At 38.1% G+C, this 25,293-nt stretch overlaps 2 protein-coding genes across 3 annotated transcripts in view; one reads left to right on the top strand and one right to left on the bottom strand.

The window, feature by feature from the left end:
* LOC143913042 (uncharacterized) overlaps positions 1-24,596 on the top strand; it is a 253,269-nt gene extending 228,673 nt beyond the window's left edge. The window contains exon 3 of the mRNA XM_077432555.1: positions 24,075-24,596. The gene's annotated coding sequence lies outside the window, so the exon portion shown is untranslated. The remainder of the gene's footprint in view (positions 1-24,074) is intronic.
* Prp3 (pre-mRNA processing factor 3) lies at positions 8,578-20,950 on the bottom strand. 2 transcript variants are annotated; one of them, XM_077432480.1, is made up of 13 exons: positions 20,870-20,950; positions 19,626-19,801; positions 19,305-19,554; positions 19,071-19,228; positions 16,034-16,170; positions 15,762-15,961; positions 13,132-13,320; positions 12,927-13,054; positions 12,675-12,841; positions 12,457-12,604; positions 12,163-12,372; positions 11,935-12,084; positions 8,578-10,556 (listed from the first exon to the last, which is right to left on the bottom strand). In XM_077432480.1, exons 2-13 carry the CDS (start codon positions 19,754-19,756, stop codon positions 10,322-10,324), a joined length of 2,103 nt encoding a protein of 700 aa, XP_077288606.1. In that variant the 5' UTR covers positions 19,757-19,801; positions 20,870-20,950; the 3' UTR covers positions 8,578-10,321. The 2 variants fall into 2 exon arrangements, with proteins under 2 accessions (XP_077288606.1, XP_077288607.1); XM_077432481.1 differs by having other exon boundaries at positions 20,848-20,936.
* Positions 24,597-25,293: the final 697 nt, after the last annotated feature.

The raw sequence follows: 25,293 nt of genomic DNA, 5'->3' as shown, positions 1-25,293 counted from the left end.
GAGTTGTAATGCCATAATAACGCATGCAATTCCCGTTCCCGTTCCCATTCTCGCTTCCGTTCCCATTTGTCGGAAAAACGCAGGCAGCGAACACATTTGAAATTATTGCGTTGCAATGACACTCATTCCCGTTTTTTTTTCACAGTAATCTTTCCGGACATGCATACAACAAATCCGGAAAGTTCCATCGCAATCGGTTCAGTGGTTTAGGAGCCTATTCGATACACACACACAGACATTCATTTTTATATACATATATAGATATGTAGGTAGGTAGGTAGTTTATACCCCTTTTTTTCATATTAAACAATTAAATATAAATATTAAATTAAATATATTTAAGAGGTATTTGCAAAAAATTCGACCGCGTGTGGATCGAAACATTACTTTTATTTTATTTTATTTAGTAACTCAATTTGCCAACACCAGAGAGATGTAATAATAATAGAGGGGCCCTTACGAATAAATAATTGTTGTCAATTTTCCGCGGTACGTCTCTACAAATACTCTACATCGCACGGAATACAATCGGATCAATTTACTTATAAAAATGTATCCCATGTTGTTTATTGTGTGTTTTTGAATGTATTGTGCAATTTTTACCGATGCTTGCCCATCTTGCGAGTAATATAAACAAACAGAGACGTTTTTATCGGACATACGTCGAGCACCAAGCATCAAATGCGACTGATGCTAAAATTATTTAGATTACTATTACTATATCAACAGTATAAAAAATCTCGCGTTGCTAACGGTCACAGAAAGAGATGTGTGTGGGGCGTGGGCGCGAGATATATGATATATGGGCGCTGATATATAATATAATATGATATATGATATCAGAGATATATGGGCGCATATTTTCCAAGTCTCTATGTACGTAACTTGCACATACGATTCCAGACAACAATCACCTTTGAGTGCTGACGTTTTTTCTGTTGAAAGCCCGCCACTAGAATTATTTAGAAATCCAATAGAAATCAGGTATAAAAATTGTAGCTAATCCAAACAAACCCTAGATAACTACCGTCGAGGATTTCGGGTTTTGTAAAGGTGTGTTTAGACTCTCTAATATATCTTGCAACATTATAAAATAAACAAAAGAAGTCTATTAATGAATGTATTATTCCAAAACTAGTTCCATCTTCTTCATTGTTGTTAAAATGTAATGCTCACAATCTAAATGCCAAGCCACAATCTAAAATACTCGGCAGTTAGGGATTTCCACCGGGAAATTCTGCTATGGTTATAAATTCATAAGTTCCGGTGTAAACCAGTCGTTATATGTAAACATTGACATGGATTACACAACCCATGTTCAATGCATTTTTTTTTCAATGCTACCTGGAAAGACTTAGCAGGTAGTATTCTTCTTTACTTTGTACATGCTGAAAGTACAACGCCTATCGGCGTATGTCAAGCCCGTGGACTTGTTGGCAAAACGCCGATCGGCCTTGGCCAGCATTCAAAAGGCTAAATAAATTTTCCGAATACCAAAAAAATATCCATACCTTGATTTTCGCTTCGTTATCGCTGTCGCAACTAGACCTGCGATCGTGAGTGCAGATCAATTACGACTGAAGTATTGAAATAATTTATTTGCGTATGCGCGGGTGACTGATGGTACATATGTCGTTGTTTTTGTCGTGAGTCTCGATTTCAAGGTGAACGAAGTTCAGAACAAAAGTACGTTTATTAATATTGTAACGTAGAGATTAGGTGGGTGGACCGATGGCTTACGAGCGCTAATCACCCGATCTCTCGTTCGCGCCAAAATGTCCTCGCCGAATGAATAAGCCGTATGTAACGGCCAATAGGATCGCCTAACTCATCGACCAATAGTTATTACATGTGTATGTATGTGTGTTGCGCCCAACGGGTATAAATATGGGGCGCTCTCGGCTTGGAAACCATTCCTACCTGGAGCGCCAACGAGAGCAGACCAATAAACGACTTCTACAACTCTCCTGCGTCTTTCTCTCCGATTCTGGAAGCCCCCTCTTCACGTCCACGCAACAATATCTACTATGTACGGATTACCAGAAGATCGTTCAATGTAAATTTAGAGCTGTAAATGCTCATTATTTCACATTTATGGCAATGTTTTGGAAGTATTATTACGTTTTTATTTTGGTTTTTGGCGCCCCTTCCGAAGTTGGCGCCCCAGGCTACCACGCCTATGTACAGAATGGGTTTACGACATACTTTTCATTTTGAACTTCCTAGCGATAGCTTCGAATAAATATCATATCCAGAAACAAACACATAACAATAATTTTCAATTTTGTGTCTTCAAATAGATTGATACGTTCATTTGGAATAAAAAGGCAGGAGTTGAGCCTTTCTCAGGATCTTATTTTCAAATGCGATGCGGTGCAAACGATCGACAAGCGCCAGACAGACTGAACCACAGATTAACGACACGTGTACCTTATGCGTGCGCACTGCTCGCACTTACACTAAGTGAAATCTACCCGAAGTCCCGATATACCTACCCTGTATACGTTCTGTGCTTCTGATACTTTAGTTCCGAATTTTGCCTTATTAAACTCGCCAGAAAGATCCAACTCAATTTTAATAATTGCCATTTTAATAATTGCATCTGTGCACATCGAAAGGTTACTCGTCATCTGATGTGCAATCTATCATTCGTGAAGTCGAGAATTGCGTTTAACCCTTTGACTGCTACAACAACGATAAATCGTTGTTTTGAAATCGGCGAAGATTGCTACGACGATCGTTGTTGACGTCATTAATTGTCGTATTTCAATACTTTCTTTGAGCCACCAGCGCATCAGTGGCACGAAACATTTTTTTTATATTTATTTTTCAACCAAGCTTTATAAATATTTATCAATTTTTTAAATAAAAGCTCTTCAATTTCGGGTTCATCATCAAAGTAAATTTCGGGTTCGTTGTCAATGTCATATAAGGAGTTATTACTTGGGAATTGATTATTATCGATAAATTCATTTTCAGAATCAGTAGAGCTGCTGATTTGTCGAGTTCCTCGGCGAGGAGCTATTATTTCGCTTTCATCACTTTCACTGTCCGATATCATTTTGCAGAGTTAAAATAAATGGCAAAAAACAATAGAAATCCGCTTTCAATTATATAGGTCACGAGACGTCACGAATTCATGCAATCAATCAAATGCAACTGAAATGCATACAAAATGTTTATGATACATGTTGAAAAATTATTTGATTATTAGAAACTTCGCATCCTTGTGTGTCTCGCTCATACGTACACAATTAAAACCAAGAAAGAAAGAGAGAGAGACCGCTACCTGTTTCGAATATATCGCATGTTGTAAGGATACATCGATATCTAAAAATAGATTATTGAAAAGAATAAAGCCTCGGAAAACAATCGTCAAAACTTATTTAGTGTATATATGTAGGTATCTCTTTCGCACGCACGCATGTAAAAGCAAGACAGAAAGAGAGAGCACGAGTCCACGACTGCTTCTTAAAAATGTATATAAAGTATTATAAAAATTACGAGTGTTCGGCGAAGTAAGTATGTAAAAAAAAATATTATATTTTTTTTTTTTCAAAATAATTACAAATGTTAGCATTTTTCGCTTGGACATTGAAAAACCTCGTAGCAGCCAAAGGGTTAAAGCAGCCATCCAGTTAATATGTGGAAAAATTGTACGTACAAATTTGTCTAAAAACTGTAAATATACTGAAAATGAATGAGAAAATTATACATACATAAATACCATTGATGTATAATACACTAGATCCGCCCTCACGTGTTATACTTGTCTCCCTTTTGGCGCATGCAAAATACATGGGGCATGCATAGTTTCTCTTAGTAGTTAGGTAGGTACCGCTGCGTCGTAGGGGAAAAAACCCAACTTCCCCGGTAGTTAAACCACCCGCACCCCTCAGTTAGTGAAGACAAGATCTCCGACCAAAATAACACGTCTGGGCCCATCTAGTGTATTATACATCAATGATAAATACCCATTTGATAGGCACGACGTTGCTGCTGATGAAAACGCAGAAGTCTTCCACCTCTCTACTAGCAGTTGACTTAACGTACAATTCAGAAACAATATCTATAGGATGTAAAAATATGAGATGTTTTATTTTACACGCTAATCTAATTTGATTTTGCTATGTGAGCAATCAGTATTTTGCGAGATAAACATGTAATAATAAATTTATCTTTTTCCCATTATGCCATTATGGTTACCTCTTGTACAAATATAAATTTTGTTCATATTCAAATAGTAGGTATGATAAGTTTTACCAATTTGATGAGGAACCATTTGATCAATGAAATCAGATAAATTATGAGTCACATACGTACATATATCCAAATCTGACCAGCATTTCTACAGAAAAATACTTGTAGAAATACAGTGCTTGAACTCGTGAACCTCTCAGTGGTAAGCATTGACGCAACCATTGAGATTTACTGCTGGTTATACGAGTCTGGGTCACTGTATCAAAAGTGACTTGAACTAAAGTCAACAGATCGAAAGTCGAAAGATTGAAAATAGTGTATACATGGTAAACGGTACTATATATGTGGGTGACCGTAAAATAGTCGACAGTATTATAGGACGGGTGAAAGGTTTCGACCGTTTCCCGGCCTATGGAAATTCAGTTGAGTTTGAAAGAGGATTGTTTATTTTCGTTCAATTGGTACAATGTTATTGTATGTACGAAGAGGTTTCTTCGGAGATGTGATCTAGTTGAACTCTAGAGGCTCACTCTGCTGTTTGGAGTTGCTGCGTTGCTTTATATACATTTCCAGGACACGTGTCGTGTCTTTGTTCTTGAGACGTGCAATGACCTGGTTTCGGGCACGTGTACTTGTGACACGTGTTGAGCGCAGAAGCTTTGTTCTCCGGGTACTGTGGAGACACGGGTTGACCTATATTCGAGGCGCGTGCTCAGTACATGTGTGGTTTTTGTTCGTGGTTTTATGGGTTCAGTGCCAGGACGTGGTCCGTGGGGTAATGGGGTTGTGCGCCGTGCCCACGGTGCACCGATCTCTTTATGAGGCAATCGAGGGACACGTGCGGTTTTATCGTTTTACGACTTTTCTGGATATGTGTCGCAGTAGCCTGATGAGATCATATAGCATGAGTTGTACTATATGCCTACAGTATAAAAGTCGAAAATGTTCGTTTACCATGCATACTGTTACGGGGACAAGTAGGAGATGGTGTAGAATATTATAGTCACAGATTTTGTCAAATGATTATATTCCTTAATTAGCAGTAAATATAAACGAGATTAATGTACAAGTTTGTATTACAAGTTACTAGTCTCGAAGTGCTAGTTAGGCAGTTTAATCACAAGTGCCTTGTGAGACTGTTTGATCACAAGACTGTTTGATCGCAAGTGATCAGTTAGAGTGTTTGATCGCAAGTAACTATGTAGTAACACAGTTAAATCACAAGTTACTAGTAAGGCAGTTTAATCGCAAGTGAGGTTCAATAGATCTAACATGAGCATTTATACACAAAAGAATGATAAGTTTTAACCAATCACAGAATGTTGGTAAATAACAAAGTGATTAAGATACAGAGCAACATCCGTGTGTAAGACAGTTTTAATATTTGATTTATGTATCCTTTGAGAGTATCGAGACATTGTTGAGTAGAAACACAATTTATCATAGAGATAAATAATGATAATAATATTTTAGGGTTTACACGTATCGTGGGACAAAATGCAGCCATAGCAATAAAGATTATTAAAATACTTTGGCTTTCAACAGGTCATTAACTGTGTCGTCTTATAACAATCGTGTTAGAAACTCGCATAAATTATAATAGATAAAAGTTAAGTAGATAGGATTGAACAGAATAGTTGATTGTACAGTGTGGAAGCAATAAAGATATTGAAAGTCTCATAAATAATGAGGGATAACTTTAAGAGATAACATCATAAGTAGTTAAAAATGAAACAGATGTTCAAACTTAAGGTTAAAGGGTATTATACATAAGTATATACATAGGTTGTAAGATCCTACCACATAACAATACATATGAAAAACTCTCTCTCCCCCCGTCGTACATCCTCACTTAATTTGCGCGAGCAGGATACAAGAGGAACAGGCTTTTCCTCCCGTATCCTACGTGCGCACATTAAACAAGGCTGTATGACAAAAAAAGAGATAATTTCAGCGCATGCCACTGATATATATTATATATACATAGTACCGTTTACCATGCACCCTTTTTTTGGATCTTTCGACTTACTATCTTTCGATTTTCGATCTTTGCCTTCCGATATTTGCTTTTTCGACCTTTTCACTATATATGTATATACTACCCGCTCTTCATATGTATGCATGGTAAACGGACTATTTCACCCATCGTCATAAAAATCGCGAAAAAAATTTCGATCTTTCGACTTTCGTTCAAGTCACTTTCGATGCAGTGACGGCCACCATGGCTGTACATGCATAAATGACAAAATACAGAACTTTAATTTTTAGCTTGTGACCCACAGGTTCCATATCAGTATGTGGATACTTGCCATTGATTTTTTTTCAGGAAAGACGATTGGTTCTTTTATATATGTAACATTAAAATCAAAAACATATTGTTTAAGGGCTTAGATGTCGGTAATCCTAACAATTAGGTGATGAATAATATCGCTATACAAATCCGTCTTCACTGAGTGTAAAGCGACTGAGGATTCTACTATGATTGTCGGCTAGCGAGCTCCACTGGCATTTCAAATGGTAAACGGATAATTTCGCACATTGCGATCGTGCACATGACAATCGTTGCCACGAAAATACGGAATATCTGGCACTCGAGTTCTCTTTAGTATGATAGTTCGCGTGGGTGACTCTCGATGGGCGAAATTTTCGGGTGCCAAATATTCCGTGATCGAGATTTTAGTGACGTGTGCGAGTTCATTTCGTGCGGAATAATCAACGAACCATTTCAAATAGCAGTGCTCGTCTATCTTATAATTCGTTTAGATATTTGTGTGAAACGACTTTGTGCACAAAAACACACTAAATTGTGACCATGAAAACAAGAAAAAAACCAAATACTTTTTAAGATTTATTCATTGTGTAACATACGCAAGTAATTAAATAATCAGGAGGTATTTAAATGTAATTCAAGATATTGTGAGTATTAATTTTAAAGAATAAGAATAATTATTAAACCATACTAACCGTTTCACGACGACTAGCTATGCCTTCATGTTGTATAAGACAGTTTATGTAGACAACAGTATCGTACACTTGGCGTGAAATTTTTATAATATTTACATGTACGTGGCTCAATATCGAGCTTTCGATAGTCTCCGAAATTCATCATATCGCAGCAAAAGCATAAAATTTAGTAAATGTATACACTTACTAGTCAATGCACACATTTGTGAGATTTTGGTGGAATTAACCGTTAAATGAAAAAATTGTCTAGTATTCCTCTATATGTATTCAGCCAATAGACAATGCATACATTTGCTAACACACCTGAGTAGAAGCATATTTTGCGTGTCCAGACATTTCATCGGACGATCATTTCATCGTGAGAACAACTCGCTGACAGATTTCATGCAAATATTTTTTAAACATTTCAAACAAAGTATTCTGATTTATTCTGTTTTTAACCACTAAATCGATTACGATGGAACTTTCAGTATTTGTTGTATGCATGTCCGGGAAGATTACTGTGAAAAAAAAACCTCTTTAATAATAATATTCGTAATTATGATTTTACTGACGCGAAAGTAAAGCTATCCCGCCTTCAACGCATCACGCCGTGAGTGTGATAATAATCGCGCCACGCCTACCTGGCATTCGAATGTACTGACCATTCAGGGCTGTACCACAAACACACAGCGGATGGCTCACGTCAACAAATATATCTATGAAACGAGAACGGGAACGGGAATTGCACGCGTTATTGTGGCATTGCAACGCATGCCGGGTTCAGCTAGTTTATTTATATAGTTTTAGCTGGGGAGCTAATTTTAATACATACTTCTATTTTAATTTAATTTAAATTTGTTTGTTTTAAACTTATTGATAAAAGAAAATTTGAGTTTTGTAACGCGACGTTCTCCCGAGTGTCCCATCAGTTGGTAGCGGTAGTAATATTTAGGGTGGCACCAGTGACTTAACCGCGCCAACACCGTGCTCTTCTCGAGCGCATCGAGAGCGAGTCTCTCTACCGCCAGCCGTCATCCGGGAAAGATCTCTCCTGTGCACGTCTCCACGGGGAGACGGGGCCCAGAGATCTGCCATCTTGCTGAAGAACCGCTGTGAGGTCGAGTGCAGCATCACTCCCTCCCCTGAGTTCCAGCACAACGTCCCCTGTATTCCTCACGCCGTTTCCGGAGAAACATCAGCCGTGAGAGGACCGCAGAGCCAGCTCCCAACCACGAGGAAGCTGTTATCAACGAGACGATTTGCAGTCAGGAACCTCCCCGACTATATATAAACTGTATCCCAAGGTTAGTTCACGTTTCCATATAACCCGACCCTTGGAAGAAGAACGACTTATCCGCCCTCTGCATCACCCACCGCGAGATCAGATAACGCGCGTAAAATCGTTCGTTACAGTTTTCAATTTTTTTTTTTAATAGTAACTTATACAGAACATTGCTTCAAATATTTGAATAACGGTGAGAGAACTCACACGATGAAATGGTCGTGTGATGAAATGCTCATGCGATGAAGTTGTCCGCAATTTAATGCCTTGCGATGAAATGTCCTAGAATCATATTTTGCATTGTAAGGGCGTAAAGAGTGGGACGTGGTACTTGTTTTTTTAAACTATGCGAAAAGAACGCAGCACCCCTAGCCTATATACATGGTACACAGTCCAGTGGCGGCTCGTCCATATGGGCCGCGAGGCTGCAGCCCTCCCAGTACAGTACAAACACATGCTATTTTTATCGTCCACGTGGGCTGCAGACCTCCCAGTATAGTACATATGCATGTTATTTTTGTTTTCATTCGATCACCGGTTCGGTTAACGAGCTACTACAGCCTGATTAATCTCTGCAGCCCCCCACTATGAGCCGCTACTGACATAGTCCCAAAAATCACCCCCTGGAGTGTTTTCGGTGATATTTTATCCGTGCTTGACAGTGATCGATAACGGCGAATTCCATATTTGAAGAAATGTAGGAGAAACTTACATTTCTTATGCACGTATATGCATATGGATATGCATACACGTGCGACCTCCCGAAATTATGCATTCTGCACGTGCAACTACACCCGAATTTGGTTTGAGGAACTCCCACTGTCTACAGTCACAGCGGGAAGCCAAGGACACATGACATCCTATACCACACAGTGTGTTTTCGCCCTAATGCGTGAAAAATTTGGACTCAATCACCGAACTTTTCGGACAAAGGTCTGAAAACGGGGATGTTTTTCTATCTACTAGTTTAGGTTGAGAAGTAAAATCGTTCATTTAGAATCATACGTTTTCGTTCGTGCACACTTTTACCACATCCGATGTGAAAGCACACGTCTACCATTACATTGCTTGTGAATGCATTTACTTATCAGCCTACCAAAAGTATACATTTACTCAATCATCGCAATTACTGTAACATATACACCATTTAACTCTCCACGGGAGATAATTTTTAATACGACAACACCCATTTGCTTCAAAGACAGTTAGTGTTAAACTGATTTCCTCTAAAATGTGAAAGTAGAACTGTAACGCAGACAAGAACCATTTATTACATACCAATGATACGAGATTTTAGCGATTGGGCGACGGCCCTATCCAAATACTGGGTGACCGCCACCGCACCGAATCTTAAAAAATCGAAAATTTTCGTTTATCATGCATACATATGAAAAACGGTTAGTATACATATATATCAGTGGCGTGCGGTAAAAGTCTCTCCCCCTCCGTCGTACATCCTCACTTAATTTGCGCGTGCAGGATACAACAGGAACAAGAGAAACAGGCTTTTCCTCCCGTATCCTGCGCGCGCACATTAAACAAGGCTGTATGACAAAAAGAGAGATAATTTCACCACATGCCACTGATATATATATTATATGTATATACATAGTACCGTTTACCATGCACCCTTTTTTTGGATTTTTCGACTTAAGATCTTTCGATTTTCGATCTTTGCCTTCTGATATTTGCTTTTTCGATCTTTTGACTTTCGGTGCTGTGAGGTAGACTCCTAAATACTATTTGTTGTACAAGTATTGAATTTCAATGTTGTAGTGAAATAAATTGACATAGAAAAATATATATACATATATATAGTATATAAGTTTATTATGATGACATTAACTGTGGTTTGTATTCTAAGCAATGAAACTATAATAGTGTGTATTGTTTTTATTCTTGGTCTAGTACAGAGCCGCTGTAGGCCAGATCCCAATAGTGCTGTGCTCGATGCTTGGCCAGGTGGTCTCGCGCGGCTCTCTCCGTCGGACACACCTTGAAGCGAACCTCTCCGAAAGACCGCTGCTTTGTGACTCCTTCCCAGACTAGTTGGCACGAGTTTGGCGTCATGTTTCCATCGTTGTCTTTCACGTTGTCCTCCTCCCATTTGATTCTCCTCAGCATCAATCTATGAAAGTTTCAACTCATGTACTTATTCTAACATACAAATGTGGTAACAAAAAAAAAAATCACGTTTTTGAGTTTACAGAGTGAAGCTAATCAATATTTTAATGATTTATGTTGGCTTACTCTCGTTTATGAGATACTAGCTGAACCCGGCATGCGTTGCAATGCCACAAAAACGCATGCAATTCCCGGTCGCGTTATTGGGCGATTTTTTTTTACAGAAACCGTCACGCGGGCATGCACACAATAACTCATGTAAGTTTCATCGCAATCGGTTGAACGGTATAGGAACGCATACGAGACAGACTGACAGAGATTTTAAAAAATGTAATTTTTAGTTTTTGGCGGTCTTTAACTCAAAATCTAGTATTGCTGTGCCAAAAGTGACTATTGGAATCCATAGTCATATGTTTTTTTCTATTGATTGTGGTTTTTTATTGCTTTGAAATACATATAATTAATTATCTAGCGAATTTTAATAGTAAAAAAAAATATATACCGGTCTCCGTGACGAGACAGAATGTTAAATTACAGAAAACGCAAATATCGGAAGGCAAAGATCGAAAATCGAAAAATCTTAAGTCGAAAGATCAAAAAAAAATGGTGCATGGTAAACGGTACATACTCACTTAATTTGCGCGAGCAGGATACAACAGGAACAAGAGGAACAGGCTTTTCCTCCCATATAAATGTGCGCGCGCAGAATACGGGAGGAAAAGCATGTTCCTCTTGTTCCTGTTGTATCCTGCTCGCGCAAATTAAGTGAGTATGTACCGTTTACCATGCACCATTTTTTTTTGATCTTTCGACTTAAGATATTTGCCTTCCGATATTTGTGTTTTCTGTAATTTAACATTCTGTCTCGTCACGTAGACCCGTTTCTTCTATCGATTGTGGTTTTTTATTGCTTTGAAATACATATAATTAATTATCTAGCGAATTTTAATAGTAAAAAAAATATATATATACATATGTATACATCAGTGGCGGCTCGTGAGAATTCATAGTGGAGGGTCTGCAGAGATTAGTCAGACTGTATTAGCTCGTTGACCATACCGATGATCAAACGCAGACAAAAATAGCAAACATATGTATGTACTATACTGGGAGGTCTGCAGCCCTGCAGCTCATATGGACGGCAAAAATAGCTTGCATTTGTAGCCCATATAGACGAGCCGCCACTGGTATACTTACATATACATTGTATTTATACATTTTTTTCTCAAGCTATTGTAACGTGGGAACATGAGAGAATATCCACTGTTGAAGTGCATTCGTGGGTAAACAAGAGAGACCCCGGATTAGGCTAGCGAGACTCGGTAAGTGCCGTAATTTTTCACTTAACATCCCGGCTTGTTCAAATATACCAGTATACTAACTTTTTATATTTATTATGTTGTTTGGGACCGCCTTCGGTTATGACGACGCAACATCCCCTGTGTAGTAATACACACCCTGTCATGAACAATTGTTGAGCATTCTTCTCGACTTTGAACTTCTTGGCGGCGGCTTCGAATAAATCTCGTACCCTGAAACAAAGCACATATTAGCTGACGCGTCCATTTGGAATGATATGTATGTGTGGACTTTTACACGTGTGAGTGTACCTGTAGACTCCGACATGAACGCCGGTCGAAGTGTCTTCTTTTAATTTGGTAGAGTGACGTTCCCGTCTCTGCTCGTGCGTCAGCCTACGAGCAGCGTTGGCTTCCTCGTGAGCCTTTTTCCGGCGAGCCATCTGCTCTCGGACATGCGCTTCAATCTTTGTCGGATCTTGCACCGCCTCCGACCCCAGCACTCGCATCAGATTTGATATCCTACGTTATAAATTCGATATGTAAGCATGCTTCATTATAATTACCTTTGCGAAAATAGCTAACTGACACTCGAGCGTTTCATACCTGAGTTTAGGTTCTGCGGGTGCTTCCAATCCGAGCCGGACTTTCTCTTGTTCCTCTTTCCACGCTTCCCGTCTTGTCTGTCGGCGCAGTTTCTTTCTCTCTCGCTTGGTTAAAAAGACTGGCATGTATACGGGTTTAGAACTTTCATCTGAAAATTTGATTCAAATTAAACACTATTATCGTTGAGTGTCGGTTAGATTTTTGGAACATCTACGCACTCGGTCTGATTTGAGATGGATGTTCGACGAGGTTGCTGATTGCTTCATATTTGATATTCTTCTTTATGTCTTCCGAGTCCTCTAAATTGGTCACCAAACCTTCACTCTTTTTCTTGGCAGCAGCGGCTTCTTTTTCTTCTGGCGTCATCAATATGACACTATCCCACCTGTTTCAACATGTATTTTATAATTTCTGGATAAAATCGGTATTATCAAAGGTTCTTTACTGACGAGCGATATTATATAACGTACCACTCCAAATCGGGTATTTCATCAGCGCATTCAGTGTCCGGAGCAAGGAGAGCCAATTTAGTCGCTGATGATATTCCAGTCTTTCTGGCAATCTGAGAGATTTCATTTTGCAACTTTTCTAACTGAGCCTGAAAACGGTCAAAAACAACGCATTACAACGGCGAAACGAATAAAATGACAATTCAGACGACAGGAACTCCACTACCTTCATACGAATCCTATCAGCTAGCTGTTGAAACTTTCCCGGCTCGTGGAAACGAAGTGCTCGCTTCGTACGTAAGGCCGGACGCATAGTAACCCTGGAGTCGAACCATGCAGCTTCTTCCTGTTCGACGCCGAGCTTTGAACCGAGCTGCGCCTTCAGCTCTTCGCGTTTTTTCAACCTGATGTTAGCCTGAAGAGATAAACATACATATAATTATTTTCAAACCACTAGTAAACTTATGATGTAGAAAAATTACAACGATATGTGAGGGTTTTCAAACAAAAATCTGTTGCTAAATCGCTTTTTTATATCCGAAAAAGGATAGATTCATCTCATTACGTCAAAATAATATTGTAAGATACATTACATTTACCTATATTATGTCGACAGTTATTTATAGGTTGTCTAAGCAATGATGCGCTAGTATATATTGGGTAATTTCATCCACTTAATAAATGGGTTTTCTTTAAGTCGAGACTCGTTTCATTAGAATCATTAAGACCGAAATAGGGGTACTTCATCAATATCAACAGTCTAACTTTAGAATAAAAATTAAACAAATACATATTCAATTGTACATTTAACTCTTTGAATGCTGACCAACGCTGATCGGCGTTTTGCCAACAAGGCGTTGTATTTTGAGCATGTACAAAGTAAACAAGAATACTACCCGCTAAGCCTTTCCAAGTAGCATTAACCGTTTGCCCGCGGCCGTCTTCTATGGAAGCTTTGCGCGACAAGTCTGTAGCGCGGCTGTCTTCCATAGAATTTCTGAACTTTGCACGCGATTTTGAGGCTTATATGCGCCTATTTCAACTGTTTTAAGGTTCAAAATTGGTTGAATTTATTACTGAAAGTCGAATGCCATCTATTCAATTTGCTTAAAATTCATATATACCAGTCAAAAATTAGTTTTTTATGGAACCATACTGAAACCTCGTTTATGTGACGTCACGTCTTCATACAATTATGAAGAATGATTATTTGACAATTAATCCAAAACTACGAGATATATTATGTATTTTATTGTTTAAAATAATATTTTATGTGTTAATTAACATATCTGGTTACTTGAGTAAATATTAAAATATGTATTTAAGGTCGAAAAGTCGATTGCCAAATTCGCGAAAAAGGTGCCGCCACGTATAGGGCTTGTTCGCTATATTTATTGCCGCTGGCAAAGGGTTAAAAAAAAACTACATTGAACACGGGTTGTTTAATCCATGTCATTCATTTGTCAACGAATTCCCGATACCGAGTATTTTAGATTGTGGCTTGGCATTCAGATTGTGAGCATTGCATATTAACAACAATGACGAAGATGGAACTAGTTTTGGAAAAATACATTCATTAATAGACTTCTTTTGATTATTTTATATTGTTGCAAGATATATTAGAGAGTCTAAACACACCTTTACAAAAATCGAAATCCTCGGCGGCAGTTATCTAGGGTTTGGTTAGATTAGCTACAATTTTTATACATGCTTTCTATCGGATTTCTAAATAATCCTAGTTGGAAATTTTCAGCATGGGGGGCTTTCAACAGAAAAGACGTCAGCAATACTATGGCAATGGTGGCCGCAGGAGATATTTTTGGGCAGAGTTTATATTTTTCCTTTCCGTCCTTTCAAAAGATGCGAGAACAATATCAATTTCTTGACTGGTATCCGTCCTTTATTAGTCGAAAAAAAAACGTCCACGGCCAAAATATAAACGCCCAGAAATGAAATTTTGATTTGATTGATGAAGTATCCCTATATCTGTCTTAAAATTCTAATGAAACGAGTCTCGACTTATAGAAAATCCATTCAGTGGGTGAAATTACCCAAATATAAACTAGCGCATCATTGCTTAGACAGCCAACAAATTACTATCGACATAATATAGGTAAATGTAATGTATCTTACAATGTTATTTTGAAGAAATAAGACGAATCTACACAATGGTATAAAAAAATTCATAAACTAAAGCAATGCAGTCAATATTTTAATCATATTTTATCAATTTAGATCACTAATATTAATAAAAAATATATGTTCTCTTTAAAATATTAAGAGGGTTGGACACCAGCGCTTTGTCCATACAAACGTATTAGACTTCTCCCTTCCTCAATTATGGCACTAGAGAAATTATTTTTTAATATGCTATGGATATCCACCATTGGGATGCATCTATCGTTTTATTTTTTTGATTAGTTATTTTTTATAGGAGCTAGGAGCCGCCAAACATCTATAAAATCGCCTCTCTTTTACACCCACGAAAAGAGTCCAGCGTGCTTATTTAACGGTCGATTTTAAAAAAAATACGCGCACAGATGCATAGAAAATATCTTTCTCATACCGATGATGAATTTTTTTTTAAAATTGGTCCAGTTTCGGAGGAGAAAATCGGAGAATACGAAACCTCGATTGTGTCGATTTAAAATACGTATTATCTGGCTGAAGCGCAACTGTCGCATTCACTCAATATTTATATTGTCGCATTCACTCAATATATATATATATATCGAAGAAAGGAACGGCAACAATATGTAAATTGGTTCAAAGGACCTTCTATCATTTTTACAAAAGAATTAACATTTTTGACATGTGAGCTCAATAAAGTTCGTCATCGTCGAGCTGGACGTTTACCTTGAGTGTCGGTAAGACTTGAGATAGTTGGACTTGCCGACCCGTGACGTCGACTGTCCGTCCTTCCCTATCGAGGATTAGGGGGCGCGGCTTTTCGCCGCTTATGGCTCCAAGTCCCGACAGTTTGGATTGGATTTTGACTTGAAGTTCCGCCATGCGCTTTTGCTTCTCGTAATCCTCTCGACTGAATATAGTCGTAGCTGAAAGAGTATTTGAAAAATTAATATAAATTACGTCGGTTGGATAGTTACGTAGTCAATTTGAATACTGACTTGGCTGGGAGTATAGGACCGGCTTGATGATGCCCGGTGGCGGCATCGGTGACCCTGGACTGTGGTGTATTTGATTTTTTATTTGAGCGGCGGCAGCTTTGGCCGCATTCACTGCCGCTGAATTTGGATTCGATTCCCTGCAAAAGAATTATTCGATAAGGTTCAAATTTATAAGGAATAGCAAATGCGGCAGAATTGATAGCAAACGAAGGAGCAAGATAAAAGCCGAAAGATTTGATGTTTCAAATTCTGATTATTTTGATTTGATTTCATACAAAAATTCGTTGTGAAAATGTTGAGAACTTCAAACGCCAATTACACTGTTTGACACGAAAAATGGTTCAGAGACGAGATATGACTTTTCTTATAGATTAATAACAAAAATTCTATTGATAACTGGCTTACCTCGATAAAATAAACGATTAAAGCAATTTTACCGATTTAAACTTCAGCACACTTCCACTTAACCTTTTTAAACGAAAACAAAAAATAGTTTGGTCAGAACACTATCTCAATAAACATGTTTCAATAGAAAAAACTCAATATAAAATAGTATTAACAGTGGGAAAAAATCCCAAGTGAAAATACGTATTTTTGACTTTTGATTTGAACTGGATGACTACTTAGAGAGATTTGAAAGCTGAAAAGTACTACAAATGGAAGATAAAATACCCGACAATAGATTCCAATATTCATTTTGAACAGGAAATTGACAGATTTTGAGACATCGACCGAACAACACCAAGATATAGAAAAATCGCGCGATTTTTAAAACACATATATCTACGAATCTCGAGCCAATCAACATTTTTTATTACCAGATTCGTGTTTACTGGGCATAATTCTATAATAAAAGTCATATCTCGTCTCTGAACCAAAAAATAGTTCGTCATTTGTCGAACAGTGTTATTACTATTACATGATGTGTTGGAGAACGTATCTTCTTTGCCGTTTTATTCTGTATTGTATGAAGGTCGCAACTTTCCCGTCTTTTGGCTGGTGAGCCCTGACCTTGTCACTCCATCTTGTTGGGGATCTTCCTTTACCTCCACTTCAAATAATGACCAATTTTTCCAGACTGTACAGTGATGTGCTCAAATAACTGAAGGATACGGCTAAGACAGATGGATGATGCCCTCAGCTCTTGCGGTATCATCAATCTGTCATCTCGCTTTAAGTATCCGTCTCTAGCACCCCAAAGCGTCTATTTTCGACTCGGTTACGGTCGACGTCACACTTATGATGTACGAGGCTTCAAATCCTTAAATCTTATTCATTTCAAAGTGTATGAATTTGTAAAACAACTAGTATGTACATAATTATGTACATTGAGATGAACTAGAAGGCTGGCGAAGTTGTACAATGCCATGTTTTTGCAGGGATTGATGAGTTGCAATCAATGGGCAACCATTGATGAGTTGCAATCAAGACCAAACATGCATACATGTATGTTTACTTGAAGTGTGCGTGCATTCGCATGGCACATTTCAGATATTGTTTCCTAACGCATGCGCGCTTTATGTGTTCATGCGTTGTTGTTTATGTTGTACTTGGTTATGTACAGTGTGGTTTTTTTTAATAGAACAGTGATGTGCGGTTGTTCTTGTGCGATATTCATGAACAACCGTCTCGTTCTCCGACGAAAGAGTCTCTTAGACTGTATTCGTTGGGGGGGTGGTGGCCTCATGTTGAGGGCTTTAAGGGTCAATTCCTTGACCTTTAAAGCGGGCTTAGTATCGGATGTAGGTTTCGGAAACAATAGTTGCAGGAATTCTAACTTCTTCTTAATCCCACAATACTAAAACTTTGATCTACTTTCTCGTTTGGTATGGGATCCGGTGGTGAATATCACTGGAATCCAGTAAACAATTCGCCTCCACTCCTAGTCGTGAATTTGATCTGATCTTATGAGAGTCTTCTAGCTCACCTTCCCTCTAGTGTTCTGGTGACTACCAGCTTCTCTAGACTCTCCACATTCTTCCTGGCAATATGGTCACAGTAGGAAAGAATCCTTTTTCTACATGCTGTTGAGTCTTTCTGAAACTGCCAGCTCTTTGAGGAATGGGATGTCTGTACGATTTTCGATGCATCTAAGCATTTAACATATCCCTTTCTCTCCTTTTTAGCGTCCGTGCCTCAACTTCAAACGATGCAATGGGGATTAGCAGAGATCGCATTGACGGATTTTCGTTTTTCTCACTATAGAACAGTTTTTCCATATTTTTGTAAGACTGATCATCCTCGTTTTCACCATTCCCACTCTTCTGCAGATTTCTGATTGGCTTCCTCCTTCTCTTAACATCAAGGCACCTACATAGGTAAATAAAATCGTTCACTTCTTTATGAAGCATTGGAATTTATGAGAGACTCAAATCTGTCAATGATGAAGATGTTTTGAATACCCTTTGAGGATGGAGATGTTCGTGCGTCTTGTGGTTCATGGAATGCACAGCATTAGCTTCTTCTTCTTCTTCATGTGCCATGTCCTCCTAGAACGTCGGCAACTAGATGTCCCATTCTTATTTTGTCCATTGCTGCTCGGATGCTGAGGCCGTACCACTGCCGAAGATTCTTTAGCCATGATGTTTTCCGCCTGCCCCGACTGCGTTGGCCTACGATTTTCCCCTGGATTATTAGGCGCAGGAGATCGAATTTTTCGTTCCGCATCACATGTCCGAAGTACTCCAATTTACGCCTTTTCACACTTTTGAGCACTTCGACATGTTTACCCATCCATGAGATTCTCAGCATCCTTCTGTATGTCCACATCTCAAATGCCTCTAGTTGTGTCATCCGTCAGGGTCCATGCTTCAGCATTAGCTTGCAGCACCACATTTCGAAGGCATTTAGCATGTGACTTTCTCGTTGATATATGAAATAAATTACTACTAAAAATGAATTCCGGTCAGAATTTATGGTTTTCAATATTGAGCCACCAATTAATTGGGTTTCAACCATTTTAGGGGGTTTTTTCTTCAACTTTCATTTGCTCCAGAGTAATCTAGGGCGAAACCTGGAAATGTCAAAAAGTACTTACATGTTATCATTGCCTTTTAAAGCACTTAACGATCTTTTACGTTCTTCAATTTCCTTTTGAGCGTTCACCATCATCAACCTAACTTTATCTGCACTTAAAACTGTGGTTTCTCCTTCTACCGGTTCACTATTTTCACTATGTTTAGCGCCTTTTGTGTCCTAAAATATCAAATCAAATATAATTTCAAGAGTGTTAAGCTTCCATGTACGAACAAATAAAAATCATAATACTCACAGTAGTAGAAGACCCATTGCTGATAGATTTGTCTTTCGACGACGTCTTAGAGCCATCCGATTTGCTCTTTTTAGAATCGCGGTGACTGCTTTCGTTGTTGTCGTGTGAACGTTTCTTAGAGCTGGCCGACGTTTTTTGCGAGGCAGAGATCGTTTCGTCCGCTAGTTGTAGCAGCTTTTCAGCGAGTCGGACGGCTTTTTTGTTGTCGACGATGGCTGATAGTTTGTCAGAAGTTTTACGACGATCGTAACTGAAAATCCATTCAACTTTGTCTAGAAACTGTACGAATCGAAAAAAATTAATGAGAAAAGATATACATACCCATTTGATAGGCACGACGAAGCTGCCGATAACAGCGCAGAATCGCTGTAACCGAGACATCTGTATATGACTTTGTCAATGGAAGGACGCAATTCTTCCACCTCTCTACGCGAGAGATGTTGAGAACTCATTTTTATTTATAATTTTATAACAATCAGGGCTTCGTACAAACAAATCTAAAAATGAAAATATACATAACTTTCAATTGCATATTAAAAATTCAAATTTTACAAAAATTATTCCATTGAATCTTTGAAAGTGGTATGAAATAGTTTGCACAAAGATTGAGTGGTCCAAGACAGGAAAAATAATTTTGTTTTTAAGTCGATTTTATTGTATAATATTGGTTATTTTGTAATATGTAATTGATTAACCGTTTGCCCGCGGCCGTCTTCTACGGAAGCTTTGGGCGAAAAGTCTGTAGAGCAGCTGTCTGTCATAGAATTTCTGAACTTTGCACGGGATTTTGAGGCGTATATGCGCCTAATTCAACTGTTTTAAGGTTCAAAATTGGTTGAATATATTACTGAGAGTTGAATGCCATCTATTCAATTTGCTTAAAATGAATATATACCAGTCAAAAATTAGTTTTTTATGGAACCATACTGAAACCTCGTTTATGTGACGTCACGTCTTCATACAATTATGAAGAATGATTATTTGACAATTAATCCAAAACTACGAGATATATTATGTATTTTATTGTTTAAAATAATACTTTATGTGTTAATTAACATATCTGGTTACTTGAGTAAATATTAAAATCTGTATTTAAGGTCGAAAACTCGATTGACAAATTCGCGAAAAAGGTGCCACAGGGCTTTTTCGCTATATTTATTGCCGTGGGCAAAGGGTTAAAAAAATATTTTTTTTCTTGACTTAGACCACTTTTGTAATTATGGGCACATTTATCAATAATATTCAATTCATATTAGCAATGGATTTATAAATAAATTTATTTATTTCTATCAGCTTGAATTAAAGCTAAATATTTTTTCTCGTCAAATTTGATATTGGCATAATAAAACTCAACACACGGTACAAATTTTATGAAATATGATACAACACAAATAGGTAAACGATATTGATTGAATAATTTTGAGGTTAGGTCAAATATCAATTGTAAAATAAACGAAATTACAATATTTACGATGGGATTAAGCGATAAAGTATACATTAATATAAATGTGAGTTTGATAACAATAGTTATATTAAAAATTACATGTAATTCCGCAAAACAATACCTGAAGAAACCAACGACAGTAGTCGTTGACATGACATCGATGTCGCTGGGAAACAATTACGCTGAATGTCGACCATATACTAAATGTCAAGATTATTTTGTCAATCACAGTTTATTACAAACACTAATAAACATATTGTAAAAAGTAAATAATTAAAGGGAATCTTTGAGCCATTAGCTGTTGTGAAGCCAAGGAAAATAAAAGCGCATTTTTTTTTTGTCTGAAGAGCTTTCAATGTTTCAAGTTGTAATGGTCCGTACGCACCAAACCAACGACGATTTTGGGCCAACTTTTAAAACCAGTAGCGTACAAAATATCGAAATAAAAATTAAATTAACAAATTGAAATTAAATATCAAAATTAAGCTAAAGAGCGAGATTGAGCTAAAATTAGATCATCGTTGATGTTTTGAATTACAACAATGTTTTGAATTACAACAATGTTTTGAATTACAACAATGTTTTGAATTACGACGATACGCATTACAACCAGAGAAATATTATAATTTCTCTGATTACGAGCGAAAAAAAACCTTGTTGTTATCTTATTAAAAGTCGTCACGATATACTACTGTGTTTCCGCCGTCGATGAAACATTTAACAAAAAAAACTGTCGGTGATTTGTCAAAGGGTTTTTTTTTATTTCGTCGAAATAAAATTAATAATCACACATTATCCGATAAATTTTACCTCTGAGATGGATTTAATTATTTGATTTATTTCGACGAGAGAAACAATTGAAGACATTATCCGATAAATTTTACCTCTGAAATGATTTAATTAATTGATTTATTTCGACGAGAGAAATAATTAAAGACTAAAAAAATTTCGATTGATATACCGACAACGCACCGGATTGCGACGATTGCTCGGTCACCCATACTAATACATGAGATATTCTCAGTAACTGCGCATTACGGGGAAGTAAAAATAATAATTCTTTGATTTTTTTTTCGATCTCAGTGCGTATCTTCGTAAGTCAAAACATTTTAAGTCGAGGATTACCTATATGTGATTGTTGATTATCTTATTTTAGGTCGATCTCGAAAATTTATTTAAATTGGGCATGTTCTGTTTTAACTTTCAATATTTTAATTTAATTTTAATATAATGATTATAATTTTATTTTGATATTTGAATTTAATTTTAATATAATAATAATAATTTTAATTTTGATATTTAATTTAATTTTTATTTCGATATTTTGTACGCTACTGGTTTTATCCTGCTGGTTAAAACGTTGGCCCAAAATCGTCGTTGGTTTGGTCCGTACGCAGCATAGCACGACGTCTTCCTCATCGTTGTCATCCTGTTCCATTAGGTTGGCATCCTGCTACCCCCACTCCCCGGACGTAGCGTTAATACGGTAAAAGAGGAAAAAGTAAATTCATAATCATTTGGGTTGTAAAATTTATTTCAATTTCATTCAAAGTTGCACATGCAATGAAAAACGGTAAACGGAGTATTGCGCAAATTGCAAGATCACTTTCTGCGGAATAATCACCGAACCCTGAAAAACAAAACCGAAAAAATGCGAGCAATGGTGGACCATTGATTAATTTTTTAATGCGAAGAAATAAAAATAAAACTTATTACATCTAGAGAAATGAGAAATCCAGATTTCAGATTTTTCTCAAGAAAAAGCACTAGTGAAACAGTTTTTACAATTCACAAAGTTATATTTCAAAGTAAAAGATTTTGTGCAAACATTACATTTGTGTAGTTTTTCTTCAGTGGGATACTGGGATTTCTAGGATATCCTTCGGAGTGAATGACTAAGCAAATATCGCATTTGCACCGTCTCTCCTTGGTGTGAGTTTTAACATGTCGGTTGAGGTTATGACTAGAGTGCGGATAGATAGGTGCGGATACTTTGCGAGAGAAAACTGTTCTTTATGCTTCTCAAAATATTATAAAATATTGTTTGTTTTGCGTTTTTCTTTGCAACGAAAATATTTGTAAATAATTTATTTTATAGGGATCAAAAATGCCAAACTATAACGTCATCATTTATATAATGACAGTCTCGAAAGTTTTATTTTTGCCTTTTGTCGGCATTCGGTTATAGTACGGCGTCTTAAAAGCTTTTGTGGCGGCTCGCTTATACGACATGGTCGAGTTTGGTTGCCTTCCTGCGAGTGGGAACCAACTCGGCTGGGTTCGGAGAGCTACTACTCACTCTGTCTTCAGCTGTCATATAATAAACACGTGCATTAACATGCCAGTCGTCTCATTCGTTCATCCTCCATACTGGTGACCCCCGACATCGAGCCACGCAGCCTCGATCAATTTCAACATGCCGCTCATCCCTGCCTCGCCGAGCCAGGCGGGAGAAGCTACCCGCCGCGCCCCCATCGCCATCAACACGCGTCGCGGCCCGCGGGTGACAATAAACGAGCAGACACGGCTACCTACCTACCTACCGACGTCCAGCCACAACGTCGATGACAGGTGCTTACAAAAATGGGGGAGCGAATGAGACGACGATCTTGACAGCTGGATGTGGAGTCATGCGCGATCCACTACACATAGAACGGTCATCCAGCACCACAAGACATACACCACCTCAGCACCATCATCATCATCATCATCATCAAGGCCCCGTCCGTCCCCACGAGCGTCGTCACGCCGAGACGGGCGGCAGCGCTACAACACCTCCACGAGCCACAACGACTCACGGTCCAGCTCGGAGTATCATCAACCACATCGATGCCCCTGCCGCCCCCGCCGCCCCACCAACCGACATCAGCCTCGGAAGAGCGGCGCCGCCGCAGCATCGCATCGCATCGGCGCGACCATCGGACCACCCACCGTCCTGCTCGCGACGTCACCGCCCTCGAATCTACCGACCATTCAGGGCGGTACACCTATGTACACAGCGGATGACCCACGTCAACAATTTTTTTCTCCCCACGTAATAATTTTTTTTCTCTTTGTGTAACAATAATTTTTTTCTTTTGTAAAATTTGTTTCTTTGTAATTTTGGTATCGCTGATGCTGGGGGGGGAGTGATGTGGCGGCTCGCTTATACGACATGGTCGAGTTTGGTTGCCTTCCTGCGAGTGGGAACCAACTCGGCTGGGTTCGGAGAGCTACTACTCACTCTGTCTTCAGCTGTCATATAATAAACACGTGCATTAACATGCCAGTCGTCTCATTCGTTCATCCTCCATACTTTATTATATGACGGTTGTATATAGTTTTAGTTAAAACGTCCGATCCATTGTTTAATAATATTGTAGGAATATAGCACAACTTGTGCTATTACGAATCAAAACCAGTGATCTCATCATCGATCCTGTACAAACATGCATAACTCAAGGGCAACGTCCCCTTTGACTATTCCAGAAGAAAGAGTTCATCGCTCGATCGTAAAACGAACGAAACCCAACAGTCATATCATCAGGCAACCGCAACACATGTCTTAAAAGTCGTTTACACGTGGCACATGACCGCATTCTTAAACGAACGACGTCCTGGCGGTGACCCCATAGCTCGCCCCGAAAACAGGTCAACACGTGCCCCTAAAACACTTGTCCTGGAAACGAAGACAAATCATCTGTACACGGCACGCTTCAAGCCAGAACGTATATAAAGCGACGCACCAGCTCCCAACACCAGAGTGAACCTCTGGAGTTCAACCAGCTCACTTCTCCGAAGCTCAACCTCTTCGTACATACAATAACCATTGTAACGATTGAACAAAAATAAACGATCCTCTTACAAACACAAACGGTGTTTTCTTAGACCGGGACACGGTCAACACTCCTGTCTCGCGTACTAAAATATGACAGCTATTTTAGAAATAGGAATTCGGTTTTTTACTTTTGGAATTCGGTTTTTTCACGAACTTTTAAAATGTACGTAGTTGTATTCGGTTGTCCGTACCAGAGAAATGTAATATTAATAGAAGTGGCTTTAGGTGTTCTTTTGTTGTCAAGTGACATTCTGTCCACGGACAGATAAATAATTTTAGAATCAGTCGTATTTGACGCTTGGTGCTCGATGTATGTCCGATAAAAACTTCTCTGTTTGTTTATATTACTCGCAAGATGGGCAAGCATCGGCAAAAATTGCACAATACATTCAAAAACACACAATAAACAACATGGGATACATTTTTATAAGTAAATTGATCCAATTGTATTCCGTGCGATGTAGCGTATTTATAAAATTGACAACAATTATTTATTCACAAGGGCCCCTCTATTCTTATTACATCTCTCTGGTCCGTACAGGCTGGATCTAATTAATAATTTCATATTCGTGACGAACTTCGATAATCTCCGACATTAGATTTCAATTGAGCTAATAAAATTCTTTCAAAATAATTACAATAAATTAATCTAAAAAAATAGTTCCAACTTATCGCTTTTAACCTTTTGAGTAGTGAGTTAATTTTTACATTAGAAACGTCTCAGGAGT

Source organism: Arctopsyche grandis, chromosome 6, assembly GCF_051622035.1.
Source record: "Arctopsyche grandis isolate Sample6627 chromosome 6, ASM5162203v2, whole genome shotgun sequence".
Lineage (NCBI taxonomy): Eukaryota > Metazoa > Arthropoda > Insecta > Trichoptera > Hydropsychidae > Arctopsyche > Arctopsyche grandis.
Note: the sequence above shows the minus strand (reverse complement) of the source record. Positions and strands in the feature narration are given on the sequence as shown.

Coding starts and splice junctions, on each gene's coding strand:
- Prp3 (XM_077432480.1), bottom strand. CDS start 19,756: ATGAGTTCTCAACATCTCTCGCGTAGAGAGGTGGAAGAATTGCGTCCT. Junction 15,962..16,033: donor GGTCCTATACTCCCAGCCAA/GTCAGTATTCAA, acceptor ATACTCTTTCAG/CTACGACTATATTCAGTCGA. Junction 12,842..12,926: donor GAAATACCCGATTTGGAGTG/GTACGTTATATA, acceptor ATGTTGAAACAG/GTGGGATAGTGTCATATTGA.